Source organism: Melospiza melodia, chromosome 6, assembly GCF_035770615.1.
Source record: "Melospiza melodia melodia isolate bMelMel2 chromosome 6, bMelMel2.pri, whole genome shotgun sequence".
In the NCBI taxonomy this organism is placed as follows: domain Eukaryota; kingdom Metazoa; phylum Chordata; class Aves; order Passeriformes; family Passerellidae; genus Melospiza; species Melospiza melodia.
The window spans coordinates 6,231,623-6,247,394 of record NC_086199.1 but is presented as its reverse complement, the minus strand read 5'-3'; the positions used below and the strand labels follow the sequence as shown (position 1 = coordinate 6,247,394).

The 15,772-nt window shown below is 45.1% G+C and overlaps 1 protein-coding gene across 1 annotated transcript in view; it reads right to left on the bottom strand.

The window, feature by feature from the left end:
• PRKCH (protein kinase C eta) overlaps positions 1–15,772 on the bottom strand; it is a 114,731-nt gene that overhangs the window by 33,388 nt on the left and 65,571 nt on the right. The window contains exon 10 of the mRNA XM_063159755.1: positions 10,724–10,878. Within this exon, the coding sequence (XP_063015825.1) occupies positions 10,724–10,878 (155 nt within the window). The remainder of the gene's footprint in view (positions 1–10,723; positions 10,879–15,772) is intronic.

Here is a 15,772-nt window from a genome sequence, read left to right as displayed (position 1 = left end):
CATCCTCTCTCTTCCATGTGCCCCCATTCCAATGGCAGTATTTGGCATTTGGCAAATATTACTGGCAATATTTGGCATTTGCTGCCTTGCCTCCTGGCCAGCAGGAATCCAGAGATGCCACAGGCTGATGCTGGGAAGAAGCATCCAACAGCTCTGGCAGGAACTTCTGCCTGTTCTGTGGCTCAGGAAAACTGTCAGTCCTGAAGGACCCCAAGGCAGCTCTGAGTGGAGATGATGAGGGGCAGTAAAGAGGGCAGGCTGCAAGATAGTGTCCAATTGATTTTATCACCCCAAATAGCTGTCCTTCCCCTGGGGCTATTACCAGTTTGAGTGAGCAGAGCAATTTCACAAGATCAAAAGAGTGTAGGGGAATCTGTGACATGGAGACTTTCCACGCATGAATCCAACTTCAGCCCACTCAAGCCACAGATGACCTGTGGCTTTTGGGGTTTGAAGGCTGGCTTCCCTTTGCTCTGGCTCATTTCCAAAACCTCATGAGTTCCAAGAAGCAGCACAGTTCAGCATTGCCTTTTCTGACAGCAGACAGGGAACTATGTTACAAGTGGCTCAGTCACTGATAAATGATATTTATTTAACAGATATGGTGCCACAAAGGCTTATTTGGACATTTTCTCTTTGTGTAAGGATAGGAGGGAAAAAACCAATAATTCAGGCTGGAGTTACACCAGTCCTATCTCAAATCTACCACGGGTCAGGACCCATCCATGGGTCAAAATTAACTCTGCAGTGCAAGGCATAAGCTGACTGCCTGAATCTCCCTGGCTTGCTGCATCCCAAGCAGCACAAAGGACACCAAGAATTCCTGTGGGGGTTGTCCCTGTTCCCACAGAGACCCCAGCAGGAGCAGGACTGACAGACCCAGGCCTGGCTCCAGGCTCTGTGCTGCTCGAGGGTGGAGTGGCTGGGCAGGGCGGCCCCCTGACCTTCCCAGAGGATGGACTGTCTCTCTGGGAGCTTGGCCAGCTGGCAGCAGTCACAGCTTCTCCTTGGCTTTCTCATTTATCAAGGCTGGACAGAGCAGCAAGAAGCAGGAGTCAGCTGTCAAGGTTTTTGCTCCCTCTGTGCTCAACAGGGTCTCAAGGTAGAAATTCTGGCTGTAAAGCTGCTGTTTGGGCATCAAGTTTCAAGCTACTGCTCAAAATGTATGAGAAATTATATGAGTAATACTGCAATGGGGAACTGCAGCTAGGAAGAATGGTTATAAAGTAATGGGGAAAAAAACCAAAACAGAGAAGGTGCAGGAAATGTCAAAGGTTACAAAGCTGATAAGATTGTGTCAAAATCCCCAAAGCACAGATAAGCACACAATTCCTCAACCTATGGCTAAGAGACACTGACAAACAGAAATACAAAGCACTCTAATTCAGCTTTTAGGCACGATTCAACAAGGACATGGGACCCTGCTACATTTTCATGCTCAGGTAAATGTCAAAAGGAACGTAACAAGATCCAGAGAAGGGAGGAGAAAACCCAAAGCCTGCTTGCTAAATGTCACACACCAGCTCAGACTCTCAGCACAAGTGCCACAGAGTCTGGACAGGGAGGCACAGGGCAGCCTCAGCACCACAGCCCACGCTGGCTGCCTGGAATGTCCTTGGAGAGTCTGAAGGGAGCATTTCCTGCTGCCCCTGCTGCCACACAGGTCTGCACATGGCATAATGTCCCTTGCACAGCTAACCCTGCTTTTCCAATTCACCCTCTCCTCCATCCCCCTTTTCCTTTTTCAGCACAACAGCCAAAGATGGCACGACCCACTCTGGCCAGGCACCACGACAAAAATGCTTCAGATCAGAAATGCTTCAGATGCGGATGCACACGTCCTATTGGACAGACTTAGCCGTGGCAGAATGCCTGGATCAGGGATTTAGCTTGTAAATAACCTCACCTACTTGGAAGTCATTTTCTTGATTCATGAGCACTCCTCTACCACGCTGCTGAGAGATTTGTGCAAGCAGCTCTGGATGTTAATAATAAATCGTGCTTGTGAAACTTTAATTGATTCAGAAGGAATCAGCTCAGAGCATGGAGGATCTCTGTAGTTCTGAATATATCACATTTGTACACAGTTGAGACTTGAAGGCTTGCTCCCCTTTCCATTGTTGTCAGCTGGAATACTGCCACAGCTTCTTCAGTGGAATAATAACCAGGTAATACAATTCCAAAATTAAATTGTGCCCTCAGGCACAGCCTCATAAAAGGGGAGGTTCTCCAACCTATTAACAGCAAAGGTGCCATGACTCAGAGGCCAAATGATGAGCAATGCTTTCCCGCTGCTCCATGAGAATAGGCCCATAAACAGCAGCCTGGCCTGCACCAGCAGCTGAGGACAAGCCCCAGCAGCAGTTCAGCTGGCACACAAAGCTGTGCCCACCATCCTGCCCAGGGAACCACTGGCAGGAGAGGGAATTCTCTCCCAGACATTCTGAATTGTAAAACACTTATTACTGCAGCACTACCCTGTCATAGTTGACATTTTCCATTGTGTTGTTATTTTCAGTTTATATCTGTATCACTACAGGCAGCTCTGAAATAGAATCCATAGACAAGGTGTGACAGTGATGCACCACTGATATTAAACGTTGCTGGATGGCTTTACAAAATTCCTCTGCTTGCACAGAGTAACCCACCTGCTCCCTGGCACAAAGAACAGGATCTAAACATTGGAATTATTGACCAAGGAAACATCAGGTGCCAATTTTGCTGCAGCTAAAAGAGTAAGTCAGATTCTCCCTGGCTAACTGCAGCTATTGCTGCAGGCCAAATATTTCAACACAGAGTCTCTCATTGTGTCTCTCACAAATACAATTTCACTCACTGCAACATGTTGTGATGCAAGAAATCTTCCATTTCAGCAAGTCAGAGGAGCAGATGCAACAGCATTTTGTCAGCATAATCCTTCTTTCGAGAAGTTGTACAAAACATTTATTAAGGTTGACAGAGAGACCTTTTCCCCAGCTATATATATCAGCCTCCCTAATGCCAACCCAGGGCTCATGTTCTCAGAGAGTGACACTGAAAGCTTCCTCCTTCTGAGATGGGTACAAAGATCAATAAAATTACTGGATTCATGCTGGGCAATTCTGGAGAGCTCAGAGCAAATGTTTTCAAAATTTGTGAAATCAAACACCTGAATGCCCTTGGAATCAGGGAACATGTTAAAAGTCAGATGAGCAGTTCTGGCTAAAAACATAATAGTAATATTTAGGGGCAGTTCTAAAAAATAAATTTTAAGTAACATAAAATATATTTAAGTTTTATGTTTTCTCCTTCTGGTGACCTTTATGCCTTTAAAATGGAAAGAAGAGCGCAGGAAAGACAGAAAACCAGTATTTTTGTAGAAAAGTTTCTTTGTTTCAAAAGTTATAATCTAAATATTCCCTAGTGCTCTAGGACTTAAAGATTGAGCCTAATTCTGGTTTCCAAGTCTCCATTCTTTGCAAACTTGTCTGTAATTGTTACACATAGCTATTTCTTAATTGCATCTGCATGCTCTTTAATTGTGAAATGCCTCCATGAGGATTTATTAGTCACAAAAGGAATGCCAGAACACAACTCACATCTAATCACCTATCCCCTCCACAGATTAGGGGATTTTTTTTATTTTTATATTTTTATTGCATCAGCTCCAGAATTCTCAAACAACACCAAGCTCTCATTGCAAGCATTCCCTAAATGAGTCTGTGCCTGTAAGAGTTCACATGTTTTAATATGTAAATGTAGCAGCTACACCAAAAAAAAGTGAAAGTATGAGAGACTGGCATTCAGCAAAAGTTCTCCAGCCTTGGGGCAGGTGGATGAACTACACAAACTCTTGAGGCCCCTTCGAGCTGGGATTTTTAAATGACTTATACAAACTCATTATATGCAGGGTTTGCAGGTTTTAAAATCAGCCCCTTTAAATAACCATAAAGCAAAAGTAGACACTAGCAGAGCCAACAGCTTCTGTGGGCTATTCAGTAGTCCTTAGTCATGTGGAAAGTTCCACCAAAGTTCACAGACGATATACAGTGGAGTCAATGGGGCACAGAGATCTGATCTGTGCATCTCCAAACAGGACTGCTCTTGCTAAGCACAACTGTAAATCAGGCCTGAGCTGGCCTGCACTCTGACTGATTGAACATGACACAGAAACGTGAGAGGCTGGGCTTTTTTTTTTTCCCCTCTGCACTTTCCATTTGATCAAGTGCAGAGAAACAATCCTCTAAGCACTGCATGCCAGAGGCTGTAAGAGAGCCCATCTCACAGGCACGCAGCACCCACAGCAGAGGGGAACACTCTGTGCAAGATGCACTGTCTAGAAGCACAAATCAGTCTGCACGAGCTGTTGACTGTCAGATAAGATAGCCACAGACATCACTACACTCCTGACCCTCAGACACATCCCCTTATGTTTCCTAAAGCTGAATGAAGTGTTTCCAGACACTCCAGCAGGAAAATTCCTCTTCTACAATAAGCAGTTGTTGTAGGGATGGGATTGCTGGTGGGGTATTCTGTGCCAGTTTGCAGCTTTTAGCTGATTTGCTTCACTCATTCACCAGATAATCAGCTTACATTTCATCCCTTCTGCTGCTCTCAGAAAACAGCACATCCTTCATTTTGCTCTGCTTCACATTTATATCCACTCTGGTCTTTGGGGCCCCAATCTCACACTGCACTGAGCCTCAGAGCTCCCCCAAATGGAGTTCTGGAAGTGACAGAGGGCAGATCCCACAGCTGAGGTTATGGAGACTCACACCCATTCTGGCACTGGTTGAGCTGTTCCCACCCTTTCCTCAGATGCAAACAACTCTGCCCACACAGACAAATCCACGGGGAAAGGAGGCATAAAATACATCAAATCAGCAACAGTTACCTAGTGAGGCATCGACTGCAGCACATTCAAGCAAAAACTTTCACTGAGCAATAAAACAGTTTGGGTTGGAAGGCACCTCACAGATCACCTCATTCCAACCCCCACTGCCATGGGAAGGAACACCTTCCCTGTCCAACCTGCCCTGGAACACTTGCAGGGATGAGGCATCCACAGCTTCTCCGGGCAGCCTGTGCCAGGGCCTCACACCCTCACAGTAAAGAATTGCTTTTTTGTATCTAACCTCCATCTACCCTTCTTCAGCTTAAGGCCATTCCCCCTTGTCTTATCACTGCCTACCCTTGCAAAAAGTCTCTCTCCACCTTCTTGCAGACCCCTCTTAGATATTGGAAGGCTGTTATCAGGTCTCCAGGCAGCAGCCTGGAGGTCTTTCTTATAAGGTCTTTCAGAAAAGCTTAAAAACACCTGATTGAACCAAAGTCTTATCTTTATTTACCAAGAAAACAAAGCTCTGCACAGCACCTAAGCAAACCAGCAGTAATCCCTGGACAGCCCCCCAGCCAGGCAGTTTGCCTTGCAGAGACAGCACTGCTGCTATCAGCCACAGATCCAGTTCCACTGCTCATTCACCTCCCTGGGGAAAGCCCCTTGACTTCAGGGGAAACAAGATCTGGCTCCAGATGTGAAAAAAGGCATCAGAATAAACAAAATCAACAGCTGAAAAACACCCACCAAACAAAACACCAACAACCAAAAAACAAAGCAAAGAGTGAACATGAGGAATCCCATGTCTACACTGTCTTGATCCATGGAAAAAGCAAACAGCACACTAATAAAAGTTGCTCTGTTAACAGTGGCTGTATGTAATTAGGAAAGGCATTCAGCTTCTGTTTTCAGCATGTAATTTTTAATTGATTTTGCTGAAAGAAACCTTAGTGTTGTTTCAGTTAACAGCAGTCTTTCCAGCAAAACTGGTCTCCATAAAAGGCTTATGTAAAGCTTCCTTCAAGTGTCACAGGCTCATTGTTTGAACTGGCAGGGAATTAACCTCTTGCAAAAAGCCCATTCCCTATAAAAGCCAACAGTCATGAGACACCCAGCTGCAGACCTGATGGGTCTCCTCCACCAAGGAAAGGTGATGAATTCAGAGGCCTGGCAGTATCCAGCAATCTTCCCAGATCCCACAGGACAAAGTTTTTCCCTGTCATAAGAAGTCCCCACACACAGTAAGGAGATGCTCTCAGGTGACACACAGAGGAGCAAACACTGCCTGTTAATATGCTTATCTTATTTTCCCCAAGAGCTGGAGTTCAGCCCCAAGGCCAGTCCAAGCTCTCATCTGGATAACTGCATAATTATCTTTTGCCTTCCAAAAGGACCATGCATCCTATTAAAGACCTTTGAGTCACAGGACAGCAGAGCACAGGGATTCTTTGCACACCCTCCCACACCCTGAGGTGTGACAGGGCACCAGCAGACCCCCAACCTCTCCAGAGGGGCCAGCAGCTTTAGAAACACCAATAGAGACACAAAGGCAGTGAAATGAGCTGACCAGAGGAGCCCTCAGGATAAAAACAAGGTTCTTCAGCCAGCCAATAACGAGTTCTTCCCAGCAGTATTTTATCTCCTGTGGCTCCTGGCCAGGTGCATGACCTCCATGCTACACCACCTGTGGCCTTAAGGATGGATCTGCCCCTGTGCTGTGCCAAGCACTGAGCTGGGACGTGGAGGTGTCCAGCTTTACACCTCAGGCTGGCAAAACCACCACTAAAGTACAGCTGGCATTGTGTCCTGCAGGCTGTATCACCTCTGCAGGCAGTGGAGGTGTGTTCTGAAAAGAGACTCTCTCAGCCCAGGATGACTCTCTCATCCTGCTAGTGAGACATATTTGCAGAGAGAGAGAGAGAGAAAGGTTTGTCACAGAAATTCAGGCTGTGCCACTAGGCTGGGCTGATTGCTTTGTGTTGCCTTTAGAAAGGTCTCACTGTATTTTACTGTAAACCTCAAAGCCCCCTCCTCCAAAAAAATCCAACCCCACCACAATCAAATTTAAGGAAACACTTGCACCTGCCCTCAATACTCAAGTAGGTGACCTTGCCATGTGGATCCACCCCTCCCAAATCTGTCCCTCAGCCCATGCCAAGGTCTGAATTTGAGGGCAGCAGGGCAGGCTAGCCATTTTTACAGTACTGCTACTCATGAGGAAATGTCCTGCTTTTAAAATAAACCCTTGCAGTCATCCACTATCTCTGTGCTTTTTAGCAGACTGTGAGTGGACCAGCTCCCTTGTACTGAGTAAGCCACTGTGCAACCTAATTCTGCTCAGATATGCTGCTTTGTTTTGTTTCTGGCAAGCACAGAAGCCAAAATATGCTTCCCCTACCCTGGGAACTGCTGAACTGGAAAGTGAAAGTCAGCAAGAGCTGCCTCAAGAAAAATAGCACATCCAGCCATTAGAAAAAATGACAAACCAACCCACCTATCTGCAACAGAGCCTAGCACTGTAATTTCCTTTAGAAATAATCCTAGAGAAAGCAGCAGTGCACAAATATTGCCCTGTGAGCAAAGATTTTATTTACAATAAGCATGATTATTACCTAACATTTTCCTGGCAGCATCCGGCATGAGCTGATCCCAAACACGTCCTTGCCCTACTCCTCTGTGGTTAGGGGTGCACAATACACTGTGATGTGACATGTGAAAAGATTGTTTTCATGTCTGGATGCACTCCCCTGTATGATGGGCTAAGGAACCCCACTGTACTTGCTGATTTTCTTTTTTTTTTTTCAGGAAGTAACTATAAATAGGTGCTGCTACGTTGACAGCTAAATCTCAGCTCAGGGCAAGACAGAGACCTTTCCTTGATAAGGCCAGAAAGCCATCTCTCCTTTGTAGTGCTGCAAATGAAGAGAGGAAAATAAAAGTTTTTGAAACAGTAAGATTTCTTTTAAAGAGCTCCAAATACATACAATGTATGTTTATGGGACTCCTATTCTGGCCACAGCTTAGTAACAAAAAGGGAGTTTCTTCAAAATGCGAAGCAAACTCACTGAAAATTTCAGTTGAATCACAAAAATCTATCTCATGAGAGAACCAATCCAGCTGTAAGCCCAGTTTTAAAATTAAAAATCACATATAGCCAAAATGCATCATCTGCCTCAAAACTCCATTCTCAGGGACTTACAGCAGCAAATGCAAAAATATTGCTCTATTATTAAATTATTTATTATTTATTATTTTATTAAAATTTATTTCAAATTGCTTGTGTGTGGCTGAAAAAGGAATCAATGAACACCTGATTTTAGCAGCCACCAGCACCATCCTGCCAGGCCACAAGGACAAGTTTCAGCTGCTTCTTGATGAACTTTCAGTGATGTCTCTCAAACCTCTCTAGCATTTCAAAGAAGAGAAAACCCAGCTTTTGGCAGCACTTGTGGCAAATGCAACTTGACTTAGCAGGAGAACACTCACTGCACTGGTAAATGCATATTCGTTCCTGAACTGCTCAGTCTTGAATGGGGCAAAGAATAAATCAGGATTATTAAATTAGGCCCAGAAGAAAAACAAATGACACAGAATATTCTAGGTCAGAAACCCTCTTCCTCCACTGACCGTGGAAACCCAGAAACAAGACACCTTGAAGAGCTTGTGGTAAAACCCTTTCTGGTCAGGCTATTTCTGGTGTCTGTGCCCCCTGCTCTCTAAGCAAGCACTCACATTCTGATCATTAAATCTGATCCAAACTCTCTTACACAAGTGCAGTGACTCCATTCTGAACATCCCCTTCTATCCTGCACATCCAGAGCCTGGTGTTTGTGACCCGACAGAAGCAACCTCAGCTCAGCACAGCCCCAGCCAGCAGCTCTCTCCTCTTACATCTTCCAGAACCCCAACTAATTACAAGAACCCAAGTCACCCACCCCCCTGCAGACCTGCCCCATGAAGCTGAAGCTACCTGACTCCACAGCTTAACCAGTTTCTCAACAAGATCAAAGCCTGTGCAGTTGTTCAAGGAGCTTTCCAATTATTCCTCCAGTTTCTATCATGAATTACAGCAGCACTTGAAGAGTGCCAAAACCCAGAGGGATCAGTTACTCCTGCCCTGTGACAGGCAGCAGGCTGGGGCAGACAGGACAAGGCATTACATTATGCACGGACCCAATTTTGCTGCTGAATGACTGACAATAACTACTGGATGTCACTATTTTAAGGAAAATGTCATTTGGGTAATTATCTGGCAGGGTCTCTCCTCAGTGGCTGGCATTATTCACAAGGGAAGAATTAGACTGAAATCCAGCTGTAGAGTAAGGAGATTTGCTATTCTATACAGACAATCACTGTGCTTTAGGAGCTTGATACATAGGGTATACATCACTACTCATCCTCAGGCTCTCAGGACATGGAGAATATTAAAATGACACTCCTTCTCTATTTCACTGTACCAATTATGTCACATGAGTTCATACTTAAAAATATTTTAATATTCTCTGTCCTCACCTGACCATCTGTTTCTTACTGCAGCTCAAGCTAGGAAGAGACAGAGAAGCTGCTTTTACTTGGCTGATCCTATCATGTGTCCATCAGATAGGAAAGTGCCCCTTGACAGCCCCCAGCCCTTTGGTCACTTTAGCCCTCAGCTATTCTGGATTTTTGAGTTGAAACCTGAGTTTACCTGTCATGGGAGGATGTCCTACTGACTGGGTTAAACTGTGTCCCAAATCAGAGGACATTTGGCCCAACCCACAGAAATGGCATTAACAGAGCTGGACTGGGATTGGAACTGGTCCCATCTTGCACCCAGCTCTGGATCCCAGCAGTACAACTGGAACCAAGCAGCAAAAAAGAGAGCCTTGACATTATTCTTTGCAGTGCTGGCATGCCACAAGTGGGACTGAGCAGGGCTACAGCAGGCCATGCTCAAAAATACATGCTTTGCTGCTGGATTCCAGATAAGAGCATTCCAAAGAAAACAACAGTCTGTTCCTCCTCCCCAGCACTCTGGGCACAAGGATTCCAGAGGTGTTGTGTGAAGTATGGCAGAAAGAAACCTTTCTGTACAACCAGACTGTCTCAGTGCTGACAACTCCCTGCTCCAGCTGTCCTACTCCATCCCAGAAGAGGCCTTGCTCTGCCTCTGGGGCATGAGGGAGGATGTTGGTCAAATGGTGCTGCTGGCCTTCACAGCAACCTTGGCTCTGATCCATGCTGGCTGCCCTATGCCCTTATGCTTCAACTGACAGGGGAGCACTTCAGCAGCACAGAAAGGAAAAAATATAACCAAACTGCCCCCCTGAGCACAGAAAAATGACAAATAACAAAGGAGAGCTATGTATGGGAAACAGCTTCCTGAGAAGAGCCTTGAGACCTCGGGTGGAGGCTGACGCATGGAGGCAACAATGCTCCAATCCTGCTGCAAACGCAAAGATGCCAGACATGGGCAGGAAGGAAAAACTCCTGCTGTAGGAGCATGGCAGGAATGAAAACACTTTTAGTGGCTGAGATGAGTGGCACTGAATAATAGGTATGAGAAATAGATAGGGTTTAAAAACAGTAGCTACTGTAGGGAAGAACAGGCTTTGGTGTGACCAGCACGTTATTAGCCTTGAAATAACATGGCACACTGTGGCCAAAGCAGCAGATCCCTACATCCAGAAGGATCCCTGCAGAAAATCTGGGAAGGTTTCATTTAATGCCTGCCCATAAATTTCCCTCCCCCCTGGAAAGTGGTGCACCTTGGCCAACGTGCAGATGGAATGTGGAGGTACAGTGACCCTGGCTGACAACTTGTTCCTGGTGGGCAGCAAGTGACATTTCTTTATTCAAGCAGAAAACTCCAACTCTCATCTCAGCCATGGGGTTCAGACAAAGGGAAGCCATGAATGCAGAGCTCACCTGTAAATGATGCCTCTGCTATGGAGAAACATGAGGGCTGAAATAATTTCTGCAGCGTAGAACCGAGCCCGATCCTCGTCGAAGCGCCGCGACTTCTGGATGTGGAACATCAAATCCCCACCATTGACAAACTCCATCACGAAGAACAGGCGATCCTACACGCAGGCAGACACAGCAAACATGAACAGCATTAATCACAGCCTCACTCAGGCTTGGAAAAGCCTTAGCAAAACTATTTTGTCCCAAAAAAAACATTAAGTAAGCTATCAGAAAAACAGAGCAATCCTGATGAGGGGGAGAGAATGTTGAGGAGGACTCCACTGATATCAGAAGGCTAATTAATTATTTTATTATACTATATTATTCTAAATTATATTACACTATATTAAATTACATCTAAACTGATTCTGCACAAAGCACCCAACTTAATTTAACTGCACAGAATCTCATGATTGTCAGCTGACAGTCCCAAGACACACACACACACACACTTGGCCCTGACAGGTCAAGGAAGCAAAACACCATCACTTTGGGTAAAAAAAATAAAGAAATTGCATACTACTTTGGCACAACACAGAAGCAGCCAATGAGATAAGAATTGTTTTGATAATTCTTTTCTTTGCTTCTCTCAGGTTCAAAGAATGTGAATCCCACAGTAAGCATGAGACAGTGAGTGAGGGAAAAGGCTGATTTTTTCAGGAAAAATCAAATCAGCGCCAGGAAGATCTGTTAGTATCTCCTTGCCCTGCCCTCCTCCCAGAAGTTTTGACCCCAGTGGTGAAATGAATTCCTGTTCACATGTGGATTGGGCATGTTAGTGCATGCTCATCAGTAATCAGCTCCATTGGGTTTTTCTGAATTAGCCTCTGAGTGGCACAAGAGAAATCTGCAAAAAATCACTCCCTAGTAAACACCTCAGATCTTGGGGGAAAGCTACTCCATAACACAATGTGCATAACCAGACTGCAGCTTCACCACAACAGCACAACATTGTCTTGAGGATATCCCAACATTATTTCTGGAGAATGTGGGCAGTTTTCCAGGATGGGATTTCCTGCCATACACTTGCATGGCAGGAGCTTTTAGGGCCCTCAGGTTCCAGCTTTCCTCTGACTAACCTGCAGACACCTCTGGGGAATAGAGGAACTGATAAGCACGAACCATAAATAAAAGTTTCTGCTGAGCAGAAAAGCAACCTGTTTGATGAAGTTCAGTTCATTAACCACAGCTGTTGGTCTCTGAGGTTTCTTTTTTGGCTTTGTTCTGGCTTTTGCAAAAGCCTACAGATAGGAAGGCACTTGCTTAAGCTGTGGGCTCCACAGTGAGTAGGGCTTTCACATGATTTCACTTGATTGTGAGAGGAAGGACACAGAGAGATTTGGCACAAAAATAAACCCTGGAATTGTTGCTGTCCAGTTCAAAAATTCCTCTCAGCAATTGTTTCAGGACTTTCAGTATTTGTTGTTAAGAGTTTTTCTCTGAATATCAGGAACAAGCAGATTGGAAAACAGGCACAGAATTCAACTGGCATCAGCCAGGCTTTTAATGGTAATATTTGCCCTTCTTTCCCACAAGCCTCTTGCCAGGTCTGATGCTAATTACCTACAAGCTACTTTTAAACCCTCTCTAAGTTTAAGAGGATAAGCATTGTCGTGCTCCACTTTCTGGCAGCCAGCCAGCTTGAAACGACTACTGGTATTAACATCTTGAGATGCACATGGCAAAAGGAAAACAACCAGAAATTCCCTCATTTCTCAATGGACACGAGTAGGAAAGCAAATGGCTTGTAACACATGAGGACAGCCTTCTTCACACAGCCACCCTGGGCTCTGCCCAACAGCTCCTCTGGGGCTCCTTCCACAAGGTAAAGATCATTAAATCATAGACTCATCTGGGTTGGAAAAGACCTTTAGAGACCATCAAATACTAACCCAATTCTGCCAAGCCCACCACTAAACCGTGTCCCCAAGTGCCACACATCTACACTTCTTTTAAATACCTTCAATGATGGTGACTCCACCACTGCCATGGGCAGACTGTTCCAGGCAGCTTGACCACCCTTTCAGTGAATAAATTGTTCCTAATATTTAATCTAAACTTCCCCTGGTGCAACTTCAGACCATTTCCTCTTGTCCTGTCCCTTGTTCTCTGGGAGCAGAGCCTGACCCCCACCTGGCTCCACACTCCTGTCAGGAGTTGTGCAGAGCCAGAAGGTCACTCCTGAGCCTCCTTTTCTCCAGGCTGAGCTCCCCCAGCTCCTTCTCATCCAGATCATGCCTAGCTCCTCTGTCTTTCCCTGGACACACTCCAGCACCTCAGTGTCCTTCCTGCAGTGAGGGTCCCAAAGTGAATGCAGAATTTGAGGTGCAGCCTCACCACAGCTCCCAGCACTCTCACACACTCCTGCAGCACCAAGGCCATGTGCTGAACTCTATCTCCAGTCCATATAGACAACATCACCTCATTGTTTCACTCTGTCTTTATAAGAGGGCACTGAAAGACACCTGAGCTGGCTTGTTTGGGCAGCAGTCTGAGCCAGAGCAGCATGAACTGTGCAAACCCATTACCAGCCTTGGCTCTTCAGCCCACATCAGCCCTCCAATGCCACATCTTCACTGCAGAAGGTGAAACTCAGCCTGGCTGTGCTGTGCCTGCCTGTTCCTCTGCCTGCAGCACAGGTATCACCCCTGCCTCTCCAGTCAGGCCAGCTTTTACATCTTGTTATTCTTTCCCACCTCCTTCCTCGCTGATCTCTCCACATGACACATGCTTATCTAGCCCAGCTTGTCCAGGCATCTCCTCAAGCCCATACTTAAAAAGAAATCCCTCTTGCCAGATCCCCAACAGGAAGCAATTTAATTTACCAGCAGCCTGGTGAGGGATGGTGTGTGTATTTATGTAAGTGATACATATGCCTGTATAAACATGCATGCACTTAGGGGAACACACATGGATTTTCTACTCTTTCCTTAAAGGTGACCTTCAGGGAAACAAAATTAAAACTTTCTATCTTAAAACATGTATATTCAGCTTCTCCAGAGCAGGAAAGACTCCATGGCCCAGCTCAGACTTCTGGCTGTACTCATCTTTAGATGCTTACAGAAAGACACTGTTTCTTTCTCAAATGTTCAGGTAAGCACCCAAACAGCAGATTTTAAAATTCACATCACTGCTGCCATGGAATTAGCAGCTTTTTTTCTAAAAATTGCTTTTGCTTCAGACTAACTGCAAACCTGAGCAAATATAACTGCACGTGTTACATGGTCACACCCACCCATGGACTCATTTCACTGGTCAAGCATAGATACAGAACTCTGGGTTACTGCAGCTTTGAAATTTTTTTTTCAATTTATTTTAAGGAGGTCCAGCTTATCGTCTGCCCACTTTCCTAACACTTAGAAACCTCACAGGCTGCTGAAGAAAAGACCAGGATGGGTTTTGCAACTGGTTTATAATGCAGCATTAGTGCACTGGTCAGCTACATGCCTGGCAATAGGCATTTGGAAAATCAGCACTAATGACCATCCTTTGGGGAAAATCATCTAGAAGCCAGGAAAAGCCTTCCATTTTTACTCTTAAGGAAGACCAACCACTCTCCCAGGAATCATTAAGAAATAAAATAAACAGTGGTATCCTATTAAAATTAAAAAAAAAAAAAAAAGATGAGGAGAAGGAAAGAAAAATAGGGGGAAAGAAGGAGGGAGCTGGAAGGAAGGGGGGAAAAAGGGGAGAAGAGTGAGGAAAGGAAGGGCAGGAGGAAGAAAGGAGAAGAGGGAAGGAGAGAAGGAGGGAGCAAGATGAACAGGAAAAAAGGGGAAAGAAGAAAAAAAGAAAGTAATTTGCAGCCGGAAGAATAAGACAGAGTAAATAACTTAAGAAAGGGCCAGGAAAAGTAGATCTTAAGACAGCAGATAGTTCAGACACTTGCAAATTTGACCTAAGAGTCAGTTATGCATCTCCTCCTTTCTTGGGGACTATCAGTGGGAATTAGGAGGAGTTGAAAGCTGGATTGTTTTTTGACAGGGCCCAATGCTGGAACTCCTCACATGTCTATTTTCTATTGTGCTTTGCCCAGAAGTCAGCCTGATGTGGTATCTCTGTTTGACGTGGTAAGAAAGGAGCATTTGAGTCAACAGGAAACAGAGACACCAAAGGCTTCGCAGCAAGTGGCAGCCACAGGAGGAAATCACATTGCACCACTCCTGGCCTGGGATCAGGAAGAATAAACTCTCAGAGCAATTGTTACTGTAAATTAAAAAAACACTTGGAGGAAATAAAATCCATGGGATCAAGCAGGTTTCTTTCAACCTGCATGCAGAGATTAATCCTGTCCATTTTCACGCCAGAGAGCTGTCTTTTTTTATTTTTCTTGGCTTTTCTAAAAACTTATTTCTTTTCATTTCAGTTTTCCACCCCTATTTGTTCACCCATTAACAGGGCAGGGGCTGTTGGAAGCACAGCAGTGGCTGACAGCAGCTACATACACCCATTATATTTGTTCATTGTCTTAGGGGGTTTTGTGGGGCTTGAAGAAATTTCCTGACTGCAAGAGCCACCAAGAAGGACAACCCACACACTGGTTACTGCCCCTTGCAAACACTAAAATCCATCTCAAGCATCACTTTAGCCCTTTGTCCCCATCAGCTCTAAAAGCTGCTCTGGATCCTCATACCTTTTTTTCTTTGTCATTACAGGGGAAGGAAAAAAAATCCAGATTTTATTTAAAGAGCATCCTTCTTCTCCCTGTGCCCAAAACCAGCAGTGTGATGGCCAACTTCTACCCTCTTCTACTTAGAAGTCCCATTTATAACCCACACAAGACCTCCTAGGACCTTATTACAAATCACAAGGCTCCAATTTTCCCCCACAAAAAAAATCAGCCTGGCTCAGGAATTCCGCTTAGTTTGCATTTGATCTTTTTGGAAATAATTCATGCACACAACTCCTTAGAAAATCAGCTTTGGGCTCAATTTGAGTTCACTGAAGCCAAAGGGCTTCCCCAAGAAAAGAGTCATTTCCCCCTGTTTCGGTAGTTTATGCTTTGCAGAG